This window comes from Pieris rapae, chromosome 2 (genome assembly GCF_905147795.1).
Source record: "Pieris rapae chromosome 2, ilPieRapa1.1, whole genome shotgun sequence".
NCBI classification, from domain to species: Eukaryota; Metazoa; Arthropoda; class Insecta; order Lepidoptera; family Pieridae; genus Pieris; species Pieris rapae.
Genome location: NC_059510.1, coordinates 1,769,256 through 1,795,698, shown reverse-complemented (window position 1 = coordinate 1,795,698; position 26,443 = coordinate 1,769,256). Strand labels below are relative to the sequence as shown.

The 26,443-nt window shown below is 32.7% G+C and overlaps 1 protein-coding gene across 1 annotated transcript; it reads right to left on the bottom strand.

The window, feature by feature from the left end:
• Positions 1–4,374: 4,374 nt before the first annotated feature.
• On the bottom strand, positions 4,375–24,993 carry LOC110999476 (aldehyde dehydrogenase 1A1-like). The gene is made up of 11 exons (XM_045632383.1): positions 24,869–24,993; positions 19,433–19,537; positions 18,945–19,212; positions 18,436–18,552; positions 17,662–17,849; positions 16,860–16,962; positions 14,978–15,162; positions 14,147–14,311; positions 7,037–7,194; positions 5,543–5,617; positions 4,375–4,485 (listed from the first exon to the last, which is right to left on the bottom strand). The coding sequence occupies exons 1-11, from the start codon at positions 24,893–24,895 to the stop codon at positions 4,416–4,418; spliced, it is 1,461 nt and encodes a 486-aa protein (XP_045488339.1). The 5' UTR covers positions 24,896–24,993; the 3' UTR covers positions 4,375–4,415.
• Between the last annotated feature and the right edge of the window lie 1,450 nt (positions 24,994–26,443).

Sequence of the window (26,443 nt, the reverse complement as noted above, 5' to 3'; positions counted from 1 at the left end):
CGCTTATATAGATAAATATCCTATTTGAATTTATTGTATAAAAATTACCTTATATTTATTTAAGTTGATTGTGAGATAAGAAATCTCATAATTTAATCATAAAATTTTATGGTATTCATAATATTATGTATTAGATATATAAGTATTCTTTGTAAAGTACAATCTGTATATTGATTAGATTGTGAATATAAGTGTGTATCTAATAATCTGAAAGGAAGTAAACAAAAGTATTAGATTAAATTGTAACGTAATTTTAATATTTTTAGCCATTTAACAACGGCCAAGCATTGTAGTTATAAAGCATTGATAAAGCAAATGAAGCAAGCATTACGAGTTGAATCTGGCGCACGTATTACGAGCGTAATAAAACCTTTTTTTTCACACCATAAATTCCAATTTAATGTCCTATTTTTTTACAGCTATAATTAACGTTCGAATTTGGAATATGTCGAAATCAAATTGATACTGTAAAAAATGCGTTAGATGAATAGTCAAAACAATGAAAACCTATTGAAATGTATTTTAAGTTATTTACATCTTGGTATATACAGTGTAAATACCTATATACGGCCTTATTAATTTTTGGTTTTATGGGCTACAACCAGCTTAGAGTATGCCTAGAATTTTTGCTTGTGATGAACTTACTACATAACATGATATAAAATTGTTCCCCGTCATGGACTGGCGATAATACAGTGCCTTAGCGTCAATGTTTTTGTAATACGTGGTATTGCCTTATGTTTGATTTTTGTTAGGCATGCATGGAAAAAGTGATGCGGTCAAAATATAAAACGAAATTCAAAATGGCGTCATCGTTTTATTGACCCTTGTGTGTTTTTTAAACAGGCGGCAAACGGGCAGGAGGCTCACCTGATGTTAAGTGATACCGCCGCCCATGGACACACTCAATGCCAGAGGGCTCGCGTGTGCGTTGCCGGCCTTTTAAGAATATTATTTAATATTCTTAAAAGGCCGGCAACTTATTATTCTTAGAATGTTATTTTTACCGCCAGTTCTAGTGTGAGGTACCGTGTGATTGGCAGAAACGGATGTAATGTCATGACGTAGCATGTCGCGTAGCAGAGTGTCTTGGACCAAAACATTATTGACCAATCAGAATCGAACAAAACACGCATCGTTTTGTATTTCGTCTAACATTCTCATCAAATAAACATGGCAAAGTTTATTTTCCAAACCATATATATATAGGAATACAGTTTGAAGTAAGAAATGGCGCAACCAATTTCTTAAATAATGCCTACAATGTAGCAAATTGCACTTCGCCTTTGATACAAATACAAACAAATACCTTCGAAAGAATTGCGAGTTTTTTTATTTATTGGGATCATGTTAATTGCTATTTGTTGTACCGGGGGATACATAACATAATAATATAATATATCACAGTATGTTACATTAGAAAACCGCTGTAACCAGAATTAATGTAACCAGAACTGTTTTGTTTAGGCCCGCGACAAATGCATATAAAAGTCATTTTTAATATAGAGTTTAAGTTAGTTAGCGTTAGGCTATCATAATATCTGCTTGGGTAGACTATTTATTAGACGTTCTCTCGCCATATACGTTGTTCGCTCTCGATGTACAGAGCCGAACTTGCGTTATCGCTCGAGTCTGTACGTCATGCTCCACACGTTTTTTTATGTCATCTCTAAAAAAGTGCTCGACTAGAAGACATTTATTGACTTTTTAATTATTTAATTATATTTTTCGTGTTGGAAGATGGCACTCTTATACTAAAATACTCAGAAATACCACCTCACCTCCTACCTTGTTTGCACGAGCTGCTAAATAATGCAAATAGACCCATAAAATTCTATGATGAGATGTCTGTATAGTATACGTAACAACGCCAAAGATTTCAAATCTCTTATAAAACAAAAGTTGAGAGATTTTGCTTGGCGCTTAAAGGATTTATCTGTTAGAATCTCTTCCAACTCGTACAAGTTTTAAATGTATTGTTTCATTTGTATTGTTCGCATCATACTTGTAATATTGTTTATATAATGTTATATTAAAGAAATTATGAATAATTATTGGCGTGGCTTTACATGACGTAAATAGCGAAGTAAGTTATAAAACTGATTTGGGGTGATTGATTGTAAAATAAAAATAAGATTTCTTAACTGTTAGCATATGTACGTTTATAATTAAGACCAACTTAAGCGGTTAATGAATAATCATTTACTGAGAATTGTACGTGGTAAAACACAAAGATTTGTCCTCTATCAGCAGGAGGCATGATGAAATAGGAGCACGCACTTACATTCTCGCGGGAATTTCATGCAAATACATAGTAGAAACAACTAATGTCACCGCATACTCGAATTCAAGTACGACCATCATCAATTGTTTTTGTATCTAAAAAGTTTTGTGCCAGAAATTATAAGAATTTAGAAATCTTAAGCCTGTTAGCCTTAATTCGTTTAAAGCTGATGTTGAACTATGTACGCAGTATCAATTGTATGGTCATTTCTATCACAATAATAACATAAAGTAAATTATTAAAAAATATGTGAATAAAATTGATATGTCTCTTGAAATTAAAATATAATAAATATATACTGAATTGAACTTACCTTTACATATTATATATCACAAACACAGCAACTTTATAATGTCTATAAAAACTACTCATATAATTCTCATGAATTAATTACAATTTTTAACTTTTAAAGTTTCAAAGTTGAAAACGGACATACGAGTAGGACATCCGTCGCGATGATACATACTACAGAGTCTGAATTTCTCAGATATGCAAAGCGCATGCTCCGTTTCTCCGTACGTTCATATGCGAATATGAAAAACGATTATAAAGTTATCAGTTAAAAGTTATAAATATTTGAGGACCATGTATCTACATAATAATAAAGTCATCTGCTGTTGGATTTTTTTATAACATCATGCGCGTTGTTTTAGTATAGTAGTTTTTGTTCTAGGTACATGGTTTTCAGTTCTCACACATAATTATCAAATTAATGTAAACAGAATATTATAAAAACTTTTTTTAAAGAGTAAGTATGCACTTTCCTGCCCATTCTTCTCCATATGACACCTTTTGATAGAGGCAACTAGTTTAATTTTTTTAATACTTAGCTTGCAAGTGCCTTGTTAATATGTCCTTTGAAAATGAATGATTTAAACCAACTACAGAAATATTTGTAACTCATTGTAAAAGTAATAATAAACATTAAAACCAATTTATGAGTCTTAATTATAAGTGAGCGTTCTAAGGAAAGGCGAGGAAAATCAAATATAATTTGTTAGCATTTATGTTGAGTATACCTTGTGTTGGTAGCAATGTATACTACGTACGAAAACTAAGTAAACAAAGGAAACGCTTTAACATATATCGGCACTGTCCAAAAGTCTAAGGAGTTCTACAAACTGGCAATCTCTTTGTACTTTTTTTTAATTGTAAAGAGTTTTTATTTAATTGTAACCCCATATTAATAATAGCTTTTAATGTCGTCGATGGCATGGTGAAATAGAAACTTACATTACTGTGGAAACAACAGACATGTGGAAGGAAACTGTTCGGCCCAAAGGCCCCAGTGGCAGTTTTTTTTTTATGTTACATAAACGTATAATATGTATATTCTGATCTTATTATTTATAATTACATACATGTTTCGTATTATAATTTTAAACGCGTCAATTAAAAATCACGAAGCTTCTAAACAAACAATTCTAACTGACGTCGAGTACGTTATATTATGTTACCAATTCCGAAAACGCCGGCCACACACTCGCGAGCCTTCAGGAATTTAGAGGGTTCTTAGCGGGATTACTTAACATCAGATGAGCCTGTTCTATAAATAATGTTTGATCAGATAAAAGATTAATTGTAATATAAAATAGCCTGTTTGTTACACATATTCCGATGTAAGGTTCTTATATATTATTGAATTTCGTATTTCGAAACTTTTATTCGTACTTGTACAATGAGACGAGTATGCTCCAATCTCGAGTTGATGTTGACAAAACAATGAAATTCACTTGATATGATTTTACAATTTATTTTAAATTGTCCATTTTAAATCGCCTATTGACACTATTAATGCCAGAGGGCTCGCGTGTGCATTTCCGGCCTTTATGTAATTATACTTTTTTAATAATTAAATTTTAAGTTTAGTTATTAGATATATTTTTATGTATTATGTTATTTCTTTCTTCATTAAAACAAATACATGTATGATTATACTTTTTATATCCATGTCCCAACAAATACACTTCCTTAACTTATTAAATATTTCAAATAGGAAGAAACGAAAATAGGAATAAATTAAGATTCTTTCCACGTACAAATTAAATTATGAATGTTGAATTCATTACAGTTGTCAATCAAACAACGTGTTTTTGAGTGAAATATATTTAATTAAATAACGATTTATAAATTAGATTTTCTTGGGTAGCGCCATGGTAACAGTTTTCACTTCCAAGTATTCTTGCAGACTGTCTGATCCTCTGAGAAAAGAAAAAATATAAGATACAATATTTAAAACTAGGCAAATCAATTTAAGAATGTCTAATTCTCCGCAGATATGACAATAACAAATTACTGTTAATTAAAACACATAATATGTAAATTTCCTTCAGACAATAAGATGGTTGAAAATGACTAAAAGAATAATAATGACAGAATGACACACAGATAAAAAATACTAGTATGAAGCGAATTAAACTTATTTTAATGAAATGTTTGAGAGGAAATTTAAAAAAATTAAAAGGAACTTAATTAAACGCCAAAAGAATTATCAATTAAATAAAATAGTTACTAGTTATTTATACAATAGTATGCAAGTTTCATCTGGTCAAAATATACAAAAAAGGTTTGTGTAATTCCTCAGACTTATTATTTTTGCACGCTATTCTTAATCAGCGGATAGATAGCCCCTATTTGCTGTCGTTAATTTATCTAAGAATCCCTCCCCCGCATGTGATATTTACAATTGTTCCATGTGCCTCGTACTAAATATTTTTGGTATTAATTATTGCGTAATTCGCCAATGGTTTGGACTTTAGCTGACTATATCACAAATTATAAAGACATAAGTATTTACTTATGTTTTCTGTTTCGTATATGATTTTAATCAATTTAATCTGTTTTAAGCTATTGCATAGATTTTAGTACGGCGACCGAATCAAGAAATCCCGTAACGAAAATAAAAACGCAATATAGGTGCGGCCAATTTGCGTTAGAGTGGGATAGAACGCATACTGCGTATTCACATCTCGCTAACGAGATCGGTGACGTAGTGTAAACGTGGCCGGTGCAACCAATACGCGTAAGAGTGAGACAGACCATATAGGCGTGAGTCTAGTTGAGTGGTAGATGGAATTAATATAAAAGACAAAAATGCCTTTGTAAATACTTGCACAAGTTGATAAAAAATGCTATGCAATAGCTTTACCACGGCAGTCTCCAAGTGCCACACTTTTTTGTCTTTGCATATATAAAAGACACACCTTTTATAATATAGATATATGTAAGAAAACTTTAAAATAAATAGATAATACTTACAATTCACGCCCGATTCCAGAGTCCTTAAAACCTCCAAATGGTGCTTGAGGGCCGAGGGCAAGGTAGGTGTTCACCCTGTAAGAAAAACATTGCTTTAGAATCGCTAAAGAAACAGCACATTACAGAAACAAACCTGACATGGATTATATCTTGAGAAACAATTTGCAGAAGTTTAATGAAGCGTTAATGTGGGAACGCATGCATTTACTTCGCACGATAAGGCAAATCAACGATTTATTTAAATATAACCCGCTATGTGAATAAGGACTCCAATTTTAATATGCCCCAATTGTGCTGACCTCGGAAGTAGGCTAGTTTTTTAATTATACATATTGAATGGTTATCAATTTAATTCAGATATGATATCGAGCGTACAAACTCAACCAATGGAGGTTTCTTTATATCTGCTATTCCCACTTTCTCACACTGGAAGGCAAACTTGGTAAATTCAAAAATTGATAATCGACACAAGGATGGTAAAGTATTTGTTTAAAAAATATTTTAATGGATCGCACATACATAAGGCCGAATAAAATCTTTCGTCGCGACGCGTCGTCAAAAAGTTAAATCAATGTTCATGTTTAAAGAGCTTTTTTCTCATTATATTTAATTTACATGAGAAACTTAATATACAAGCGAGATACACATCGCACTTAGCCGTCCCAATTTTATCTTTTAGGTTCACTCTGACATGTGTGTCTGAGACATTTAGTGCCCTTTTGAATTTGTTAAACGCGCTAATATTGCGAATTTGCGACGGTAATTGATTAAATAATTTCACACCCTCATACTTAATAGAATTCTTCAAATAATGTGTACGCCGCTTCGGCAAGATAAGCAAACTCGCTCGACGTGTATTATCAAAAGGAGGTTTCGGTTTATTTGAAATTTTGCGAGTGTCTGTTACATTTATTGATAGGTTTAGGGCCTGTTTCACAATGTCCGGATAAGTTCCAAATAAGCTATTTGTTACTTATTGGTAGGATAAATAGTATTTTTGCGTTTCACGACTATCAGATAGCGCTATACGTCATGAAAAGTGAAGTATCTTATTTGGAATCTTTCGAATAATTTATGTGTTGCATAGCTATTTGACACTTTATCCATATATTGTTGAACAGGCCCTTAATCATAATCTATGAAATTACATAATGTATTAAAGTAATAAAATATAATAAAGAAATGATATCGCTACAACCCTAATTATTACTGGGTCTCAGATTTCTATATCAGTTTTATGGTGATTTGTCAAGCTAATAGACAAGTAGGTGAGCCTCCTGTGCTCCTGACACACGCCGTCGACATCTTGGATTTAAAGCAAGCCAGTTTCCTCACGATTTTTTTTCACCGTTCGAGCGAATGTTAACTGCGTAGAGAGAAAGAACATCCATTGGTGCAAAGCCGGAGTTGAACCTACGTCCTTAGGGAAGAGAGTCGCTGAAGCCACTAAGGCAACCTTGGCCCTAAAAAAGGTTCATATAAAAGTGTTCATACCAAACATTGCCAGATTCCACGTGCTTGCTGAACTGTAGCGCTGTGTTGACATTGCTAGTGAAGATTCCAGCGGCGAGACCATAGTTTGTATCGTTGGCGCGGTCAAGGACTTCTTCGAGTGTTTCAAATTTTAAAATGTTCTGCACAGGCCCGAAGATCTGAAATTTATACATGATTACAAGAAAACCGTTCAATCTTCACGTATTGTTTTTGTAAGGGAGAAATAAACTTTTACACGTTATGACAAGCTAAACTCTGATTATAATTCCAAAGAATCTATCATTTTTTGATATGTCAGAGATGACCCTTTTGGCCGGGCAGATTTTTCAATTTCAATACGAATCTGAACATAGTTCATACATATTACTTGATAGTGAATGTATCCATTTTATTAAGTGCGGTTCTCCACATTAATGTATTTACGGCGAGTGATAATTACGTCCCTTATCATCACAAATAGTAAAAAACGCACAAGTAAAGATAACATCTTATTGTATTAAAAAGGTTTGTAAACCTGGAATTTATGGCAGTGATGCCAGCTATGAAATGAAATAAAGTTATTAATGTTAATCCAATATATTGTTCGTGGTATTAAAATATATGTTATTTTTGTGTTAGGTCTCTTGAGTATGCAAATGTTTTTAATAAGATTTACCTTTTTGTAGGTAAACATAGTAAATACGTAGTATTCTATTTTTATTACCCCTAAGTGGGTAAAATTTGTCTCTTTTTCGGTTAAGAACTATTTGTAGCAACACTAATGATATGTCAGAAAAATCAGATTACGGACGATATAACGTATATATAACGACTATTTATAAGTGTGAAGTTCATAATATTAAGAGAGAAAGGATGATGCTCCTAAACAGAGGATTTTCTACTATTCCAACAACCAACTGGCCAGATGGCCCAGTGGCTGAAGCCGAGATAAATAACTTTAGCTGCCTTAATTACAATGTGATTGACGATATAAAAAAATAATGTTAGACGAATTTGATTTATAAAAAAAATGTTGCCATATTCCGTTGGACTTTTACCATATTTACGTAAAAATTTTAGGTAATTAAAGTTTAATAATTTCGCTTATAAGTTTAGAAAGAGAATATTAGACTGCTGGTGGTAAATGTAATTTTCCGTAAATTATGAGATGTCGTGGCCTCGCCCCGATGAGACGTTCCACCTAGTTAACGCTGACTTTGCGGATTTTCGATGAAATATTAGTACTTTAATATTGTTCAATATACGTCTAAACTTGTCCGATTCCTTATGTAAACTTGTGAAGAATCAAATCATTGAAAGGGTGAATGTAATTTTTATCAGCTTGTCTAACTATCTCTGCTGCAAAACAGCTCTTAAACGGAAAATAGTTTATCTAGCGATATAATAGTTTCATTTTTTTTCCTCACCATATACTTGCTAAGCCAATGGAAACTTTCGTCGCCTTTCAACCGTCTAAGTTATCTTTATAACCAAATAGATTTCTCAAATATAACAACGCTGAGGTTTAATTTTTTCAGCGCTTAAAGATATGCTACGAGTTAATTCCAAAAACTGGCACGACATACAATGGGAATGCTCAATGCAATCCCGATCGAACCCGATCTTGCGAGATCAGGATTGCATTCCCTATTAATCAAATCAAATCAAATTAAATCAAAATATCTTTATTCATATAGGTAAACTTTTACACTTATGAACGTCAAGAAAAACGAATTAAATTAATCGTAAGTTTACATTTACAACCAGTTCGCAAGTCAAGGGCGTAGAGCGGGTAAGAAGAACTGGCAAGAAACTTTCCGCCACTCTTTTCAATCGCCAAGTTTTTAATACAAATTGTTTGAACTGGAGCAAATCAATCCCAAGGATTAGGATCATTTAAGTATTCGTCACATTTATAAAAGGCTTTATTAATTAATTTACTTTTAACAAGGGCTTTAAATTTATTTAGTGACAATTCTCTAATTTCGCTTGGGAGTTTGTTGTAAAAACGAATACAATTTCCATATAAGGAGTGGTTTATCTTCTGCAGCCTGGTTGGTCGCACACTCAAATTAGTTCTGTTACGCGTATTATACTTGTGAAAGTCACCATTTGTTTTAAAAATTCCTCTTCCCTCCGGACCTCAGCTCTGAGTTAACGTGCCACTGTACCTTTAACTATTTAATTAAATATTAAAATAATACTTTTGTAAAATAATATTCAAACAGTAAAATAGGAGTGCATCAATTGCAAGGAGGTGATTCGAGCGCTCAAACACAAGAATTAGGTGAGAGAACCACTCCCGCGACGGGGATCTACTTAATCTGGACGGAAAATAATTTAATATGAAATCGTCGATCACGTCCAATCTATGAAGACCCCTTACGACACTATTATTGCTAATACTGCCTTGTAACTCCTGGTCGCCTGGTACTTGTGAATCTTAACTACGCGACGAAGTGCTGAATACGTCACGTCGTGACGTCACTCTGAACAATTTATAAGACCTACTGGTAACTTTTGCACCCCTGGTATATCTGCGCTGTAAAGAAGTATCCGTTACAACTACGCTTCGCTGATTTTTGATTATAAACCATTCGAGGCTTCTAGTTTCCTAGTACAGCGATCGGGCAAAGCACTGAGGAAGTCGGCACTTAACTCAAAATAATCACGTGACCTACCTAAACGCTCTTGTTGATATGAACATGTCCTTAGAGAAGTCATCATCTGAGCCTGAATTGTCTGTGACTCCGACTAACTTTGCTGTCACGCGCATCAAGAGAAGGAGAGAGGAGGATAGCATTGGAATGGCTGAATTATCCACTTTTAGAGACGAAATGATGAAATCAATGGCTGCCCACTTCGCCAAATCGGACAAGAAAATTTGTCAAATGGTTTCGAGTCTCAAAGAGGTGCAAGAATCCAATCGTGGAATTGTGGACTCAATCTCTCTCCTTACAGAGCAGAATAAACTATTACAAGACAAAATTTTGTCCCTGGAATCACAAAGAAGAGAGGATAATGAGTACATATCACTGCTTGAGAATAAAATTGAGGACTTACAAATGTCAAACCGCAAAGCAAACTTTGAACTGAAAAACGTGCCACGTAAAAATAATGAATCTAAAGAAGACCTGATTGAGATGGTGGTTCAGCTCTCTAACACTGTGGGCTGTGAAATCACAAAAAGACATAAAAGACATTTACAGAGTCCGCGGAAAGACGGATAGTTTCAAAAACACACCGATTATTGTTGAAACTGGTTCGACTTTGACAAAGAGTGAACTTATGAAAATGTGTAAATTATTCAATATAAAACACAAGTCCAAGCTCACTGCCAAACATTTAGGTTTCCGTAAGGATGAGGATGTTCCTATTTTTATTTCCGAAAATTTGACGAGTAAAGGAGCTCGACTTCATTTCCTGGCACGTGACCTTGTGAAGAGCAAAAATTACAAGTTTTGCTGGACTGCATATGGCAAAGTTTATGTCAGAAGAGACGAAAATTCTCAAATCATCAACATCAAGTCTGAAGCTCAATGTACCCAACTCATGAATGCGCAATGACTAGTTATTAATGTGATAATAATACGTAAGTTGTCGCCTTGTCAATCTGAATTTCAGCTTAACTCTTTGTACACTCACTTAACTATAAGATTTTTTGATTTATGTAACACACATTCACACACACCATACTACACCGATTTACCCACACACAAACTCTATTACACACGCGCCCATTTTCTCTATACCAACTCTATAAAATCAGTAATAATAATAACTAACTACTATTTACAGCTTAACTACTCTGAAATCCTAAACAAAAAGTCATCTTTGTTAAAGACTGCAAACTGTTTATCACTCAAATATGGCTCTTAACACGATAGCTGACCTAGATAACATGGAAATAGCCTCTGCAATTAAATGCGATCCAGAAGAAATATGTAGCTACCTCCCAATTAAAAAACATGACATGACAATTATATCCCAAAACATAGTAAGTGTGTATAGCAAAATGGATGAACTTAAAATAACTTTAGCATCTATTGATTTTAGACCAGATTTGATAATTTTAACAGAATGCAGACTACAAAAAGACAAGCCAATTCCACATCTTGACAATTTTTATTCGCATTTTACCCATGATCAACTTAATCAAAATGATGGAGTTGTAGCTTTCATAAATGACATACATAGAGCTAATACTAAAGAAATCAAGCTTGATGATGCGTCGTGCCTTCAAATTGATCTACAGGACCACATTGTACTTGGCATTTACAGGTCTCCATCAACTACTAATGTTATTCCTTTTGTAAATTCGCTGTGTTCACACTTAGAAACTATTAAAAGCCACAAAAATATCACAATAACTGGAGACATTAATATAAATCTAATAGTCACTGAAAATGAAACAGCTCTTAAAAGGAAAAACAGACACTACTACCTCAATATGTTAGTGTCTTTAGGTATTATGCCTGGACACATGTTGCCGACGAGGCTACATAACTGTTTAGACCACTTTATGATAAAGTTAGATAGGAGTACAACTATTGCACGAATTGCTGTCGTAAACACCACTATTACCGACCACGCCATGATTGTTATGCTCCTGTCAAATCTTAAGACTAGTTCTAATGTGTCCAAATATGCTACAAAAACTGACTACAATAAAGCTCTACTTAGTTTAGCCGAGAAAAACTTATCTGAGCTAATGTTTTGTAATGACCCACATTTACTCATTGACCTTCTCACAAATGCTGTATCTGAGTCTTTACAAGCAAACACTAAAACTATAACTATTCCAAATAGCAAAAGAACCATAAAACCGTGGATAACTCCAGGTTTACTACGCTGCATACGAAATAGAAATAAACAACAAAAACAGTTAAGAAATGATCCTGATAATGATGTCTTAAAAATTACTTACAGACGCTATCGTAATTACTGCAATAATCTTATTAAAAAAATCAAAAGATCATATGAAAGACGACTTTTGGAAATTTCTGCTAAAAACTCAAAAAGTCTTTGGAAGACTATAAATAGTATTACTTACTCTAAACTACCCAAAGCCGATAACACACAATTACTTAGCTTAAAACAATCAACTTCACAGTCTTTAAATTTTGTCAATGAATATTTTTCTAACATTGGAAGTGACTTAGCCAACCAAATAACAACACCACCTATGCCTAACACATTAAGTGCTGATTATTTAAATTTAAAAAATAGACTACCGGACTCTTTTGCTCTATTAGATACGGATTTTGAAGAAACAGAGTTAACGATAATGAATTTAAAGAGTACAAGTGCTTCAGGTTATGATGCTATTCCCACTAGCTTTATAAAACTTGCTAAAAATGAATTAGTTCCTGTGCTGACTCATTTTATAAATCTTTGCATTAATCAAGGTGTATTTCCCATTGCCTTGAAAAAGGCTATTGTGACACCAGTTTACAAGGGAGGGGACAGAGACGATGTTGGCAACTTTAGACCAATATCAGTACTTACAGTTTTTGCTAAAATATTAGAAAAAATTATCAATAAAAGACTGATCAACTATCTTAATAAATTCAACATCATATCTGACCATCAGTTTGGATTTAGACAAAACAAATCAACGGAAGACGCTGTTCTAGCTCTAAGTACATTAATTGTTGAACAACTTGACAAAGGAAACAAATGTCTCACAGCTTTCCTAGATTTAAAAAAGGCGTTTGACACCGTGTCTGTCCCGATTCTTGTAAAAAAACTGGAATACATAGGTATAAGAGGTATACCTCTAGCTCTTTTTAAAGATTATTTATCTGATAGGCAACAGTGTGTCAAAGTAGATAATAAGGTGAGTCAGTATTGTAACATATCTTTTGGAGTGCCCCAAGGAAGCGTACTTGGGCCTACACTGTTTCTCATCTATATTAACGATTTACTAATGTCTCAACTTAAAAATGCAAACTTTTTCTCATATGCGGATGATACCGCTATAGTTTTTACGGGTAAGACTTGGAAATCTATAGTTAGCGACACTCAAGCAGGACTCTCTCAAGTTGATCTTTGGTTAAGCCACAATCTACTGACCCTAAACACGCAAAAGACGAAGTATTTATGCCATACTATAAATAAATCCACTCAACCTCCTCCAGATCTAAAAATATACATACATAAATATAGCTGTCAATCCCTGGAAAACTGCTCTTGTCCCACAATTGAAAAAGTTTTCTCTTTAAAATATCTTGGTATACACTTAGATCAGCACTTAACGTGGTATGTACATCTTGAGACAATAGGTAATAGAGTAAGGAAACTTATCTGGATCTTTAAAAACCTACGGCACGTGGCATCCAAGCTTCTGCTAAATTCAATTTACTTGGCTCTTGCGCAATCAATCATAATTTATTGTATTACGGTATGGGGCAGTGCCGCAAGAACCAAGTTTTTGGATGTAGAAAGATCACAGAGGGCTCTTCTAAAAGTTGCCTACTTTAAACCTAGACTATACTCCACTGAGAAATTGTATAAAGATTGTGACCTGTTGTCGATTAGAAAACTATATGTTCTTCATGCAACACTCAGAAAACATAGTTCCATTATTCCTGATCCCGCCCATCTTTTGAAAAGAAGAAAAGATGCAGTTGTCATGTTGACCAGTTTTTCGAGCAGTTTTGCTGGGCGTCAATATAAAATACAAGCAGAGCATCTGTATAAAGTGGTAAATGGAAGGCTTAGTATCTACATGCTAAATAAACATGATGTTAAACATAGGGTGACTGAATGGTTAAAGTCATTAGATTATGCTGAAGTTGAGGATCTTTTGATGTACCCTAGATAAAGCTGCACGCACCGCACTGTTACCTACACACACACACACACAAATACACACACACACACACACACTCACCACACATTTCTTTCATTTCATGAATCACAGATATCACAACTACATGGTACGAAAATCTTTTTGCTATGGAAGAGCGTGGCCTTCTAACACAGGTGTTTTTACACTTAATTGAGGGTCGCAACCATGGAATGTTTTTTTTGTACCGTTTTTGAAGAAATAAAATATTTTTCATTTTCATTTTTCATTTTCAAACTTACTCATTACTATATAGTAAAGTATGAATACATATAATATACCTCTTCTCTCGCTATTGTCATTTCGTCCTTGACGTTAGCGAACACGGTCGGTTCGACGTAGTACCCAGTATTACCGACGCGTTTTCCTCCTGTCACCAACGTCGCTCCCTCAGCCTTGCCCTTCTCAATCAACCCCAACACTTTGTTCATCATCTCTTCGTCAACCTAAAATAATTTATATCTTTAATTTGAAGTTAAAAGGCCGGCAACGCACTCGCGAGCCCTCTGGCATTGAGTGTCCATGGGCGGCGGTATCACTTAACATCAGGTGAGCCTCCTGCCCGTTTGCCCCCTGTTCTATAAAAAAAAAATGTTGTTTGATGAACATTGTTATCGTAATACTAGTGTCAGTGCACTGTTCTCGAAGTTTTCCAATTAGTACTAAAGGTTCAGACTAATACGGAAATAATTGTAAGATTAACTTTGAGGATATTCTTCGATTAACCTGGCTGAAATGTCGTTACTGTATTTGCTTCCAGGAATACCCAAATACTCCAGTGTTTTTATCTTTATCTTTAATAAATTACTTATTTTAGAGTTTCAGTTTTAGACATTTATTGAATTTATTATTGGATATGTAGGTTTTAAAAAGGTAAGCACCTAGCTAGGCAAGTTTTAAAAGTCAAAGTTTCAAGAATTACTTGGGCGTATTTTAGTGAAAACAAAAGCTTAAATCATACTTCAACTAGTATTGTAAACAAAGTGTATGTTGAATTTTGCATTTGTATATTTCGACGCAAGGAAAAGTCCTATTTTTTTCACCAAATTATTTGTTAGTAGATTTTTTTCTAGATTAGATTTATATTAAAAAAAATACTAATCATCATTAACCTGTGGACCATGTTGGGTAGATGCATCAGCAGGGTTGCCAATCTTCAGAGATTTTGCAACAGCTGCCGCAGCTTGAACGAATTGGTCGTATATTCCCGATTGAACAAATAGACGGGATGCTGCGATACACATCTGACCTTGGTTTGAAAACACACCCATTGCTGCGTACTGAACTGCCGCTTCCACTGCAATAACATCTCTAAGTTTAATACACACATACTGTTTTCCATTCTTATTGTTGTCACACAGCTGATATAGGGCAGACACATAATTCATTTTTTTTCGTTAGAGCGAAGGACCTACTCAGCCTAACAGACATTCACAATTTTCTGGTGTATTAGCAAGTATTAACACCTTAAGTGCTCTTTTCTCGGATCCGAGTAGAGCGGCGTCATAGTAGCGGTGCCGCCTACTCGGCGACCCGTTAATTTTTTTAAACCATTGGTATCCCTAGCACCCGAATCCGAGTATCCGGCACCCAATGTGTTGTATGCCGACCATTAGGATCCGAACAATGTTTTTTTTTATTAATAAGACACATTCATATTTTCAAACATTCATATTGACTTAATCAAAATTTGCTAAAAAATTTTTTGGTTTCAGGCTTATTACTTTAAATCCATTGTTTAAGCTTTCAATGTGCTAAACAAAAAGCATATAACCCAGAATCAATTTACTACGCGCTGATCTACGGATACTGCTAACTACTATATAATAGATATAGGATATTTATGGCCAGCAATATAGTCTATCAAAATAATGGCCGACATTTGTAATAATAATTTAAGTTGGCCTTATCTTTGAAATTAATCTACGATCCTTGGGATGAAAAACACTTTATACGAAGGGTTATACTAAAACATGTATGCTTGCAATTTCTATTCTAATATATTTCTTTGTATTTCCAGTTATCTGTTCATTCCTTTTTCTTTGAAAGACTTAAATCCTTTACTATCTTGAAACTTTGTTAAAGACTTCTGGGATCTGTGATTTAGACTCGAGATTGTATGTGACAAAGTATGTTAAAATCCAATTTTAATATTTATATATGTATTAGATGATGCTGTGCAAAAAACATTATTTGGGTTTTATGAATTTTATAAATTATTTAGTAAATGAATATTAAAGTAAAAAATATTAGATTTTAATGTAAGTATGTAGTTTTTCAATCGCCTAGTAAATTTTAAAATGTCGGTAATGCGAACAAATGAGTAATTGCATTTATGTATGTCCAAAAATAATATACTTTTCTGGGAAATGGGTAATGTAGCATTGCTACGACTTCAAAGACGGTTCCCTTTTCGCACAGACTACAGATATTTGTACAGATTAGTTAAAAGTTATTTGTAAAATTTACTGTAAACAGTAGAAACCAGAGACTTAGTTTGACAAGGACAATGTTTTTGAATGCGATTACGCAAACTCAGTTAAGCCGTCACAGACAAGTGCGACTTAAGACTGTCTTATAATTACGATTAATGTCTTATCGTGAAGGCATCCATACATATATCTGAACGCTAAAACTGTCGGAATGTTTGGTTCAGAATTCTCATTTTACTTCAATTTGCAGGAGTCATTATATGATGTGTTAATACTTTTCACACCATATACAACATATATAGCAATTTTAGTCCTGTGGATCTTTGATAAAACGTTTGAGTTACAAATATCGACTACGTGTGAGGCATTTCTTTCCTTCAATTAAGTTCATAAAACAGAGTACGAGTTTATATGAATTACAATCACCAGAATGCATTATTTTGTCAATTTTTTCAAGTATTAAAATAATATATCTATCTTGTATGTGAAAAATATGTTTGAATATTTTAATCGAACACATTTATCTGGAAATCATTGTGAGTTTAGTTATCAATACACTTACAATTAGCATCGTTCATGATGACCAATGGGCTCTTTCCTCCCAATTCAAGGGTCACGCGCTTCAAGTTATTGGTACCAGCTGCTTTTTGGATTAATTTTCCGACCTAAAATATAAATTAATCAATCAATCAATCAAAATTTATTTATTCAGTTTAGATGCGACTTAAGGCATGCTTATGAATGTCAAAAACGTTTACAAAATTCGCGAAAGAGCAAAACTACGCCATCCTCACTCATAAACGTTGAGATCGTACATAATATACCAATCTATGTCTAAGAATAAAAGTGAGAAACTGCGAGTTCAACTATGACCAAACAACTGGCCCAATGGTGGTTTGGTGCTTGCTCTAGCACAGATCGCTACTTAAAAAATTCTGTGACAGAATTATAAATATGACTAAGTTGAATAGCACAAGACGAGACTCGGGTATCTCTAGTCAGAGGTCGCCGATTCTTCCATGGATCAGATATTTTCAGAGCAGTCGTCGCTCGGGCTTAGCGGGAAAGCTAAAGCCCGATCTAGATTACTTAATTTTTCATTTTCTACGTTTTCCGAGAAAGGGGCTTAATTAATTTTAATAAAAATTCCATTATAATAACTTTAATGAAGTCCCTTTCTCGGAAAAAGTAGAAAATTAAAACATATACAAACTGTGTCAGGCTCTTTGAGTCTGTGTTTATATGTGTTTTGCCAAAATGTATAAGTGAAAATTATATGGTTAATAATTGAATGTATTGTCGTATTTTTATCATTAATTTTACAAATAGTTTAAAATAAGTACTTTATAAATTTCATAATTTACCTCCAATGAACCAGTGAAGGAAACTTTGGCAACATCGACGTGGTGCGTTAGGGCCACTCCGGCAGTTTCTCCAAATCCTGGCACCACATTCAACACACCAGCTGGCAACCCAGCCTCTTTAAGCAGCGCTGTCAGTGCCAATGCCGTTAAAGGGGTCTGTTCTGCGGGTTTCACAACAGCTGTGCATCCTATAAAATTAATTGTATTTAATTAAATCTGCATACATATAATTCACTGAAATGTGAAGTTACTCTATAGGTATGAACTGATTCGATATGTTGTAATTAACTGGTAACTCTCTTATCTTCAATCTCCATTACTAGCTCTTAGCTAGGAACATTTAAGTTACATATTAATGTTTTAGATGCATTAGAGTAATTGTAATTACATTTTGATTACATATGAGACACATATCACGTTGTAAGGATTAAGGCATATATTCTACGGTTCCTTGAATCAGCGGTTAATTAATGGGCATGAAATTTACTCAGTTGCACCTATATATAAAGAAGTTAAAAATATCATTACGGGCGGCCAGAAAGGCTGTTTTTAAATTGATCAACCCCCTACAAAATATATCACCCCCTGGAAAAGTTATTAATCTACCATTAGACGTAAATTTAGAACTATTAAAATAAAATGTTAAGTTTAAATTTTTAACAATTTTTGGTTTCGCTATCGCTATCGGTTTTTAATCCTCTCAGGTATGTTACTAAATCGGTTCCTGTTTGAAATTTTTTTGATTTAATTACCAAAGCTTATATAATATAATACCTGCTGCTAGGGCTGTGACAACTTTGTTAACAAACATCAGAATTGGGACGTTCCACGGAAGGATCAATGCACAAACTCCGACTGGTTGCTTCAGTGTGTATGCAAATAATTCTCCATCTAAAATTAGTATTTAAAACATCTAAATATAAAAACAGTCATACATAAACACAACTGAAATGGAATGAAAACTGAAATGATACTGGTTTAGTTATTTCATTTTATTTATTAATTGTATACATAATCTTAAATGGAAAAAATATAGTGTGGTGGAAACACAATTGATTATTTTTATTTGTTTTCTTTTCAAAGTAATACAAACATTAAATTATGTCAAATCCTCTTTTAGAAAAGGCCCGAACTATTTGTTAACAAATTTAACAAATATGTTGTCTACAAATCTCTTTGTATACATCTCAAAAAATCATTTGTATAATCAGTCTAAACATAAACTTTACAAACAAGCGTCCATCACACTTCAAGGAACTAACGTTTATCAATAAAAATATTACCCATAGGGATTGTCGATCCTTCAACTTTGTCCGCCAAACTTGCAATGTATCTTATTTGATTTGGCACATTTGTCAACATTTTTCGGCTGAAGGCACATACCATGCCATTGTCGTAGCCTTCAAGCTCAGCCAGGTACTTGGCATCTCTTTCCACAAGATCGGCAAACTTGCATAGGATCCTTCCACGTTGAGATGCATCCAGAAGACGCCATTCGGAGTTACGGTGGAATGCGGCTTTTGCCGCACTCACAGCTAGATCAATGTCCGCCTGAAATGATAAATATTTTTGATGACGCAATGGATGAGACTTTTCATGACAATCTGCCAAACCTTTATACATACTCTTGAAAATAATCACCCTATATTTTTATCCAACTACGACGGCATATATTAATAATAGGGTCAAATTCATAACCTTGCATAGATACTTAATAGTGTAGAAAAGGAATCAGCCTACCGAATAAAAAAAAGTTAAGTATCTATATTACCTTATCTCCTTCAGCAATTTGAGCTATAACGCTGCCATCATGAGGACTGTATGTGGGAAACGTTTTTCCACTCTTAGAGTCCACCCACTCGTTGTTGATGAAGATCTGGAAATACACAATGCAATAGGTTTATAAAAATAAAAAATTAATGAAATAATTCTGGTTTTACAATGACTAATTCATGTTAAATTTTATCGATTCATTGGCGAACATTGGTAGAATAATTCATCATTACTGCATTAACTGAGAAACGATGAATATGTATCCTACAAGCCTGCAAGTACCGTAGTGTCTGCTAGTAGTTAGCTGAAACCGAAAAATCCTATATATATTCTATAATGTGCGTCTAATGTACGTAGTTCCAATACTGTGTGCTAGCATTAACAAATAGTGACAGACACGCGCAAGAAGGGCAGTTTATTTATTTACTGTATACGTCAAATAAATTCACAAACAAATAAAAAATGTTATAAAACAATTACGGTAAAGAAGAACGACACAACAAGTAAATAGCAGAAGTCAGGCACATTGCCAAAGGACTCGCAAGTGCGTTGCCGGCCAGTTTTATTGTTAAAATAAAATATGTTTATTGTGGAATATAAGATACAGGTATCATTTATTCCAAGTCGTTAAATTTGTATCATAGAGGGAAGACAGAGTGTCGGAAGATGAGAGAAAAAGCCGGCGTAAACAAATCTCGGTACTCTTTTAAAATAGCAATGCAAGTCTGCGATGCGTTTTATAAAATCAATTATAAATTAAAAGTAATGTATGTATATTTTTATTAAGTCGCTATTGAATGAAAACCCCAATATAGCATATAATCAGTAATTTTAAAATAATTATGCGTACGGTTACCAAAGATAATTATAGTATATATATTATCGCTGATACGATATGTATGATGTGGTAAACTTGAATAAACAAAAATACTTGCTGCTACGTAAAGATCGATGTAATCAAGTTCTTTATCAGTTCGGATAGTATCTTCGAGTGGGATTAATATGCTTTGTCATCATGATTGGAAATTTGTTCCTTACACAATCTATTTCTATATGTGAAGAGATTTATTTGGATAAAAAAAATATTTTGCCATGTGTAAGTATATACATAGGTATATTAGGTCCTGTACTGCACAGCAGACTGCACATTATACAGATTAGTGGAGTTTCGAATGGAATGTCTAAGACATCCACCGTACTCCACGTATCTTGCTGCAGATTCCCATTTTTTTTTAATTTGAATAACTCGTTGCAAGGTAAAAAAATCAACTCAGACGAGGCAGTCGATATTGCCTTGAAAGATTTGATTTATTACCATCCGAATGGAGATTTAGGATCACTGAACTACCTATGCGAGATGACCAAAGAGCATAGATACTTTGATGATTTAAATATGATGATTTAAAAAATCTGCTTTTTGTTTCACCCATACAAAACGTAAATTTCATATGTATGGACCTAATAATACTTTTCGTTATTACTCATTACATGTGCATTATATTAATTGAATATATTTTTGCGTTAAAAAATGAAAAAAAAAACATATTTTTGTATATTTAAGAGTGGAACCCAATAAATAGGCATTCCCACGAAAGGCTTTAATTGTTAAGAGTGAGAAAAGGAGATCGAGAAAAACTACACACTATTGGTAATCGTTTAGTAGTTACATATTATAACTTTAGATGGCAATTCTGTCACATAACGTCTTGTGCAGTAAACGCAGATTGAATATTTATTTATATTATCATTAGCACGTATACAGTGTGTAAACAGTTCAGACTACAGGTTAGCCTTCTGATATTTAAAACTATAAGGCCCTGTGTTATAACCCTGCTGTACACCAAGTATTTTTTTAACCGTCTACAAAATCGATTATAAATATAGAAAAAGGCTTTTTTGTGACAAGTTTCCTTTTTTTACAAACAATCCATTTAATGGACGAACAATCCGATTCCACCCAATACGCATTAAAATAATCTCTCCAATATTTCTAACGAAAACAACTGAAATTCAAAGTCATTTATTTATATATGTAACACAATATACACTTATCAAAAAAAGAAATATATATGAAATGGTTCTCATTTTACTTTTACTGACAGTTCTTAAATAAAGGACGTAGAACGGAAGAGAAGAACTAACAATAAACTCTACGCCACTCTTTTTAGTCGCCAAGTTTTTTGTGTTACACAACGTTTGTAAGGAGCTGCAGCCATCACACCATGGTCCACATGACATCTTAAGTAATTATTAATTAACAATATGATATAATACTATTACATGACATTATCTCAAATAAAATTGATTGCAGCTCACTTCTGGAAAAGTTACCTTTCCTTGTTCCTGTTTATAAAACTCGTATTCATACATTGTTTCATGTTCCTCACATGAATACAAATTACGCTAAAAACTCAGTTTTATATCGCGCTGCTCGGACATACAATGACCACTATTTAGACATTGACTTGTTTAGGTTATCGCGGAATGTGGTTAAAACATGTATAAAGAATATACATAGCGCAAAATCATCTACATCATAAGCACGACACACATACACACCATCACGTACACACCCACACTTTACACCATTACACAACACAACCAATGTAGGCTTCATTAATTAAATTTAATCAGTTAGTTAATTGTATTGAATACTTTGTTTGTTTGTTCCTTTTTGTAAATCTTTTTATTATAATGTATCATGTATTCCATCTGTGGCTATGTTCTCGGTGTATTTGTTTGCTATTATATGTATTTTGTGTTAGCTGTAGGAGTACAAAATAAATAAATAAATAAATAAATTATTAATAATAAAATTAAAATAAAGATTCGTCCTCTATCAGCACGAGGCATGGTGAAATAAAAACACGCACTTACTTTCTCGTGGGAACAACATGGAAATCATAGTCGAAATAACTAACATCACCGCATACACGAATTCAATTCACCCACCTCATCTTCAATTTAATTCAACATAGTTATATAAATACTTATAAGAATAAGTCCGGAAAATATGACAATAGATATTTAAATTTAAGTGAAGAAAAAAGTCACAGAAAATGACTAATGAGAATAAGATTCATGGCTAATTTAGATGCGGCCTCCAGAACACCTAAGAACATACGTGAAAAAAATAAATTATTAACTGCGTAGAGATTTTTTATTGGGCCAAAATTATATTACTGTGACGTATCAAATTAATGTTTATGTAGGATTTGGTTTCCCATATGAAAACAAGATATAATATTATTATACGAATATTAGAATCTGAAATTTTATTTCACATTCGTTTTTCATATTTTTTTTAGTGGGTCTTTTTTTGTAGTGATAGCTCTTGAACTTTTTTTACTGATAATACATAAAAAAGGAAACACGACATTTCAAAGAAATATTGTTTTTAATCGGCTTTATAATAAAAAAATGCGTTTAATATCTCACTATTATAATAAATAAAAATAAATCAGGGTCACAGATTTCTCCATCTGTTTCATAAATGTTTTATCTCACCAGACAAAGACGACCACATCAAACAAAATGCAAAAGTTCTCAGAAATTAACGTTTTGTCTTTATTTACCTACGAAACAAAACAACATTAATGTTAATAGATAATTGACATGCTTTTAGAGGACCAAGAAACAAATCCCTGTGGAATATATTGATTTAGACGTCACTGAGAATTTACGAAGTAAAGTGTCTCTATCTTTCAACCCCTGGAGGCTAGATATAGAATATATCTAGTAGTAATAGCCTTTATTTACAAAACTTAATTATAATAGATTATAAGTTTCATTGAAATTGAACTAAGAAAAAAGAGAATAGAGTATAAAGCTATAAAAACTAGCAATATTTACACTTCCTGTAAGTCAATTGTACCATAAATTAAATAGTGGATTTAATTTACACAAAAAAAATCTATTATAATGACTAGCTATAAAATTTATTGCCTGTACATTGAATTAAAATAATTTTACAATAATGGTCAAAAAAGGGTCTCAGAGTCACGCAAACTTGTATATCAAATTTGATATTCCCGGGGCATATTTGACGCATAGAAAAAGGATTGTTAGTTGGGCGGTAGAAAATTTAAAAAATGTAAATATGTTTTTAAATGGATGTCCTTCCATTGCCATTAAGTGCGAACTACTACTATCAATATTCCAACAAATTTGGAGACAACAGGCTTCGCTACAGACGATGGCAAGCGGACAGATATCTATGATACCTTGGAGGATTGCAAGAGCGTTTCTTTCATTGTTTCGCTGGCTCTGCTGCAGAGTAGGCGGGAAATAATAAACGGGTCAAATACACGAATCTATCATCCAACTTTGATTTTGTACCTTGATATATATCTATTGTGTCAGTATAAAGTATAATATACATACATATATTACATATACATGTAACGCTTTAGTCTATAAGAGAAATGTGCTCTAATTATTAAGTGGAATTATAAACGATACATCAAACGAGATGAACTGATTACCCGATACCCTACAACGAACCTAAATATATACGAATAATCGCAATACAGTGAGGCAATATTGCCTATCCGATTTATCAATTTTTCGTTATTATTAAATAAAGAAGGTGAAAAATATTATAAATACTGTTTTAACTTCGATCAGACTTCAATATGTAGATATGTAGCACCGAGTTAAAAGTAATTGTTGGAGGGATGTTCATATAAACGAAACTCTTTGTTTGGAATTGGGTGGCTTTTAATCGCTTAAAAATTCAGTTTATAAATTATATACAATTAGGCGTTGTTGACTTGACTTAAGGGTTCTTAAATTTAAATGATTCTTATGTCAACTGTAACGAATATAAGTGAACTATTAAACTCTATCGGAAACGACAACATAAGTGTGGGAAAAAAAGCAAATTATACTTTATAGATAAGTATAGGTACTATTGTTTGTACATTTGTGCTTTTAAAAATTAACTAAAATATATTTATGTAACTTTAATAATTTTAAGTTACATAACTATTGTTACTAGCAAAAAAACTTTACTTAGGCAATAAATTATATTTTGCTTCTATAATATATATTTTATTATATAATGTAAAGACGGTTAAATTGAAAACATAAATAGTTCGACCGGTTAATGATTTCTTTTTGAAAATTAACAGGTATTGTCGTACTTATATAAATATTGTATCATAATTTGATACTGATAGGGCATTTATCTGTGTAATAAAAACAAATATGTTGATAATGTATGTTTTTAATCTCTCCTGTAGAGTAGTTTAGGCATATTTATTATACACATACATTACCATATAGCTGAACACACTCGATCTCTATATAATATAATCCTGGGAAAACCACAATTATTTCGATACGCAAAAATTTATTAAATATTGAATGAATTTTAATTTCGAAAATTCTGTGAATTGGCTTAAAAACTATAAAATAATTATAAAGAACTAACCTTGGTGTATTTAACCTCAGGAGCCATTTTTCACGACACTAAAAACTTCAAATAAGTCCCAGCGATGACAATTGTGTGACTAAAGACCGAATAGCATCGTTATTTATAAACAGCAAGATAACATATATCTTATGATATGCGTTTAAATGTGAACTGTGGAATTACGATAAAATATAAAGAATCGATATATTTAAAAAATTCTTCCCTGGGAAAAATTAATGTCTCTCGATTTATTTCAGCTCACGAAAAAATCTTTATATTTTCATGTAATTTACACATTAGTTTCTTTTGATAGAAGAACCTTGCAAATGTTTTGTTTATGTAAATAAAAACATAAAATATTAGAAATAAAAACCGCCGTAATACACCAATGACTGCGCTATTTGTCAATCATTCTTCTTGCATGAAAGATAGAAATATTGATAGCTAGTGAATTAATAAAACAGATTAATGTATAAACGTCTGTACTTCATGTAAGAAATAACAACGTTAGTTCTTAACTAGAGCTCAGTTGATTCTGTATGAATATTGCTCCGCGGCTGCAATGCATCGTTTGAGTAGTATTTGTATATACGATCAAAACCGTTTACAACATCATTTAGAACAACATACAGTTAATATTAACCAAAAGTAAAGGTCCCGGCTGCATTCTATTGTATAAGGTTCTTAATAACAACGTCATCGGCTGTTACGACTATCGGGATTTACGACCAAATATTCTCTTCGATGTCGTTTTAACAGATTTTGACTATATTATTATATTTCGAATTTCGTTAAAAATAAAATCTGTAAAAGCCCCCTTTTAATAATATATTTTAAAGTTAGATATTGTTTCTTGATTAATGTAACTACACCTATATCTCATTTATGTCTGTAATACTAGGAAAAGTGTCTGACCGAATGAAGAAACGACGCGTGGAGGAAATAATTAGCATTGTTACAGCAAATGGTTGATTGGTTTTATAATAGATGTACTAAAAAATAACACAATGTATTTGTTATTTTCTGCTTAAACTATTTCTGATTTTGGTATGGAAATAACTTAAACGATCGTTGTTTACGTATTATTATTCATATTACAAAAAAACGTGTAGTACTTCTCTGTTACGTACGTAAATTAGAAAGTCATGCTTAATTGTAATTTTAATGAATATTACCTTCGATAAAAGTAATTAAAATTTACTAGTTTACCGGTTACAAATTAACATTTCAACAATATATTCACATTGGATAAAATTGAGGAATACTTTTTTGGAAAACCCAATCATCAATACTTAATAAGGTTTTACGAGGAAATGTGGTGTGTGGAATTTAAATTTTCTATTTCATTAGTAATAAGTACGATAAGTAAAATTATGGCTAGGGAATGTATATTTAATAAATATTACAATTGAAAACCTCAATATTTTTTCTCACTTTAGTACGTTTTTAGTTCATATAATAGTTGTTATTGTGACTTATTGTTTTTAAGAGTTTTTGCAACTTCCAGAGACAAGAGAACATCCAAAAGCGGGAGAAGTAAATTTCACTTCTAAATATTATTTACGAGCGCTTAGTTAAATAAGGTCATCTTGG

Bases quoted from the DNA above. Each gene is read 5' to 3' on its own strand.
- LOC110999476 (XM_045632383.1), bottom strand. From the start codon at position 24,895: ATGGCTCCTGAGGTTAAATACACCAAG. The intron at 16,963-17,661 runs GTAAATTATGAA...TTTATATTTTAG, and splicing joins CCTTCACTGGTTCATTGGAG to GTCGGAAAATTAATCCAAAA. The intron at 14,312-14,977 runs GTTAATGATGAT...AAATTATTTTAG, and splicing joins CTACCCAACATGGTCCACAG to GTTGACGAAGAGATGATGAA.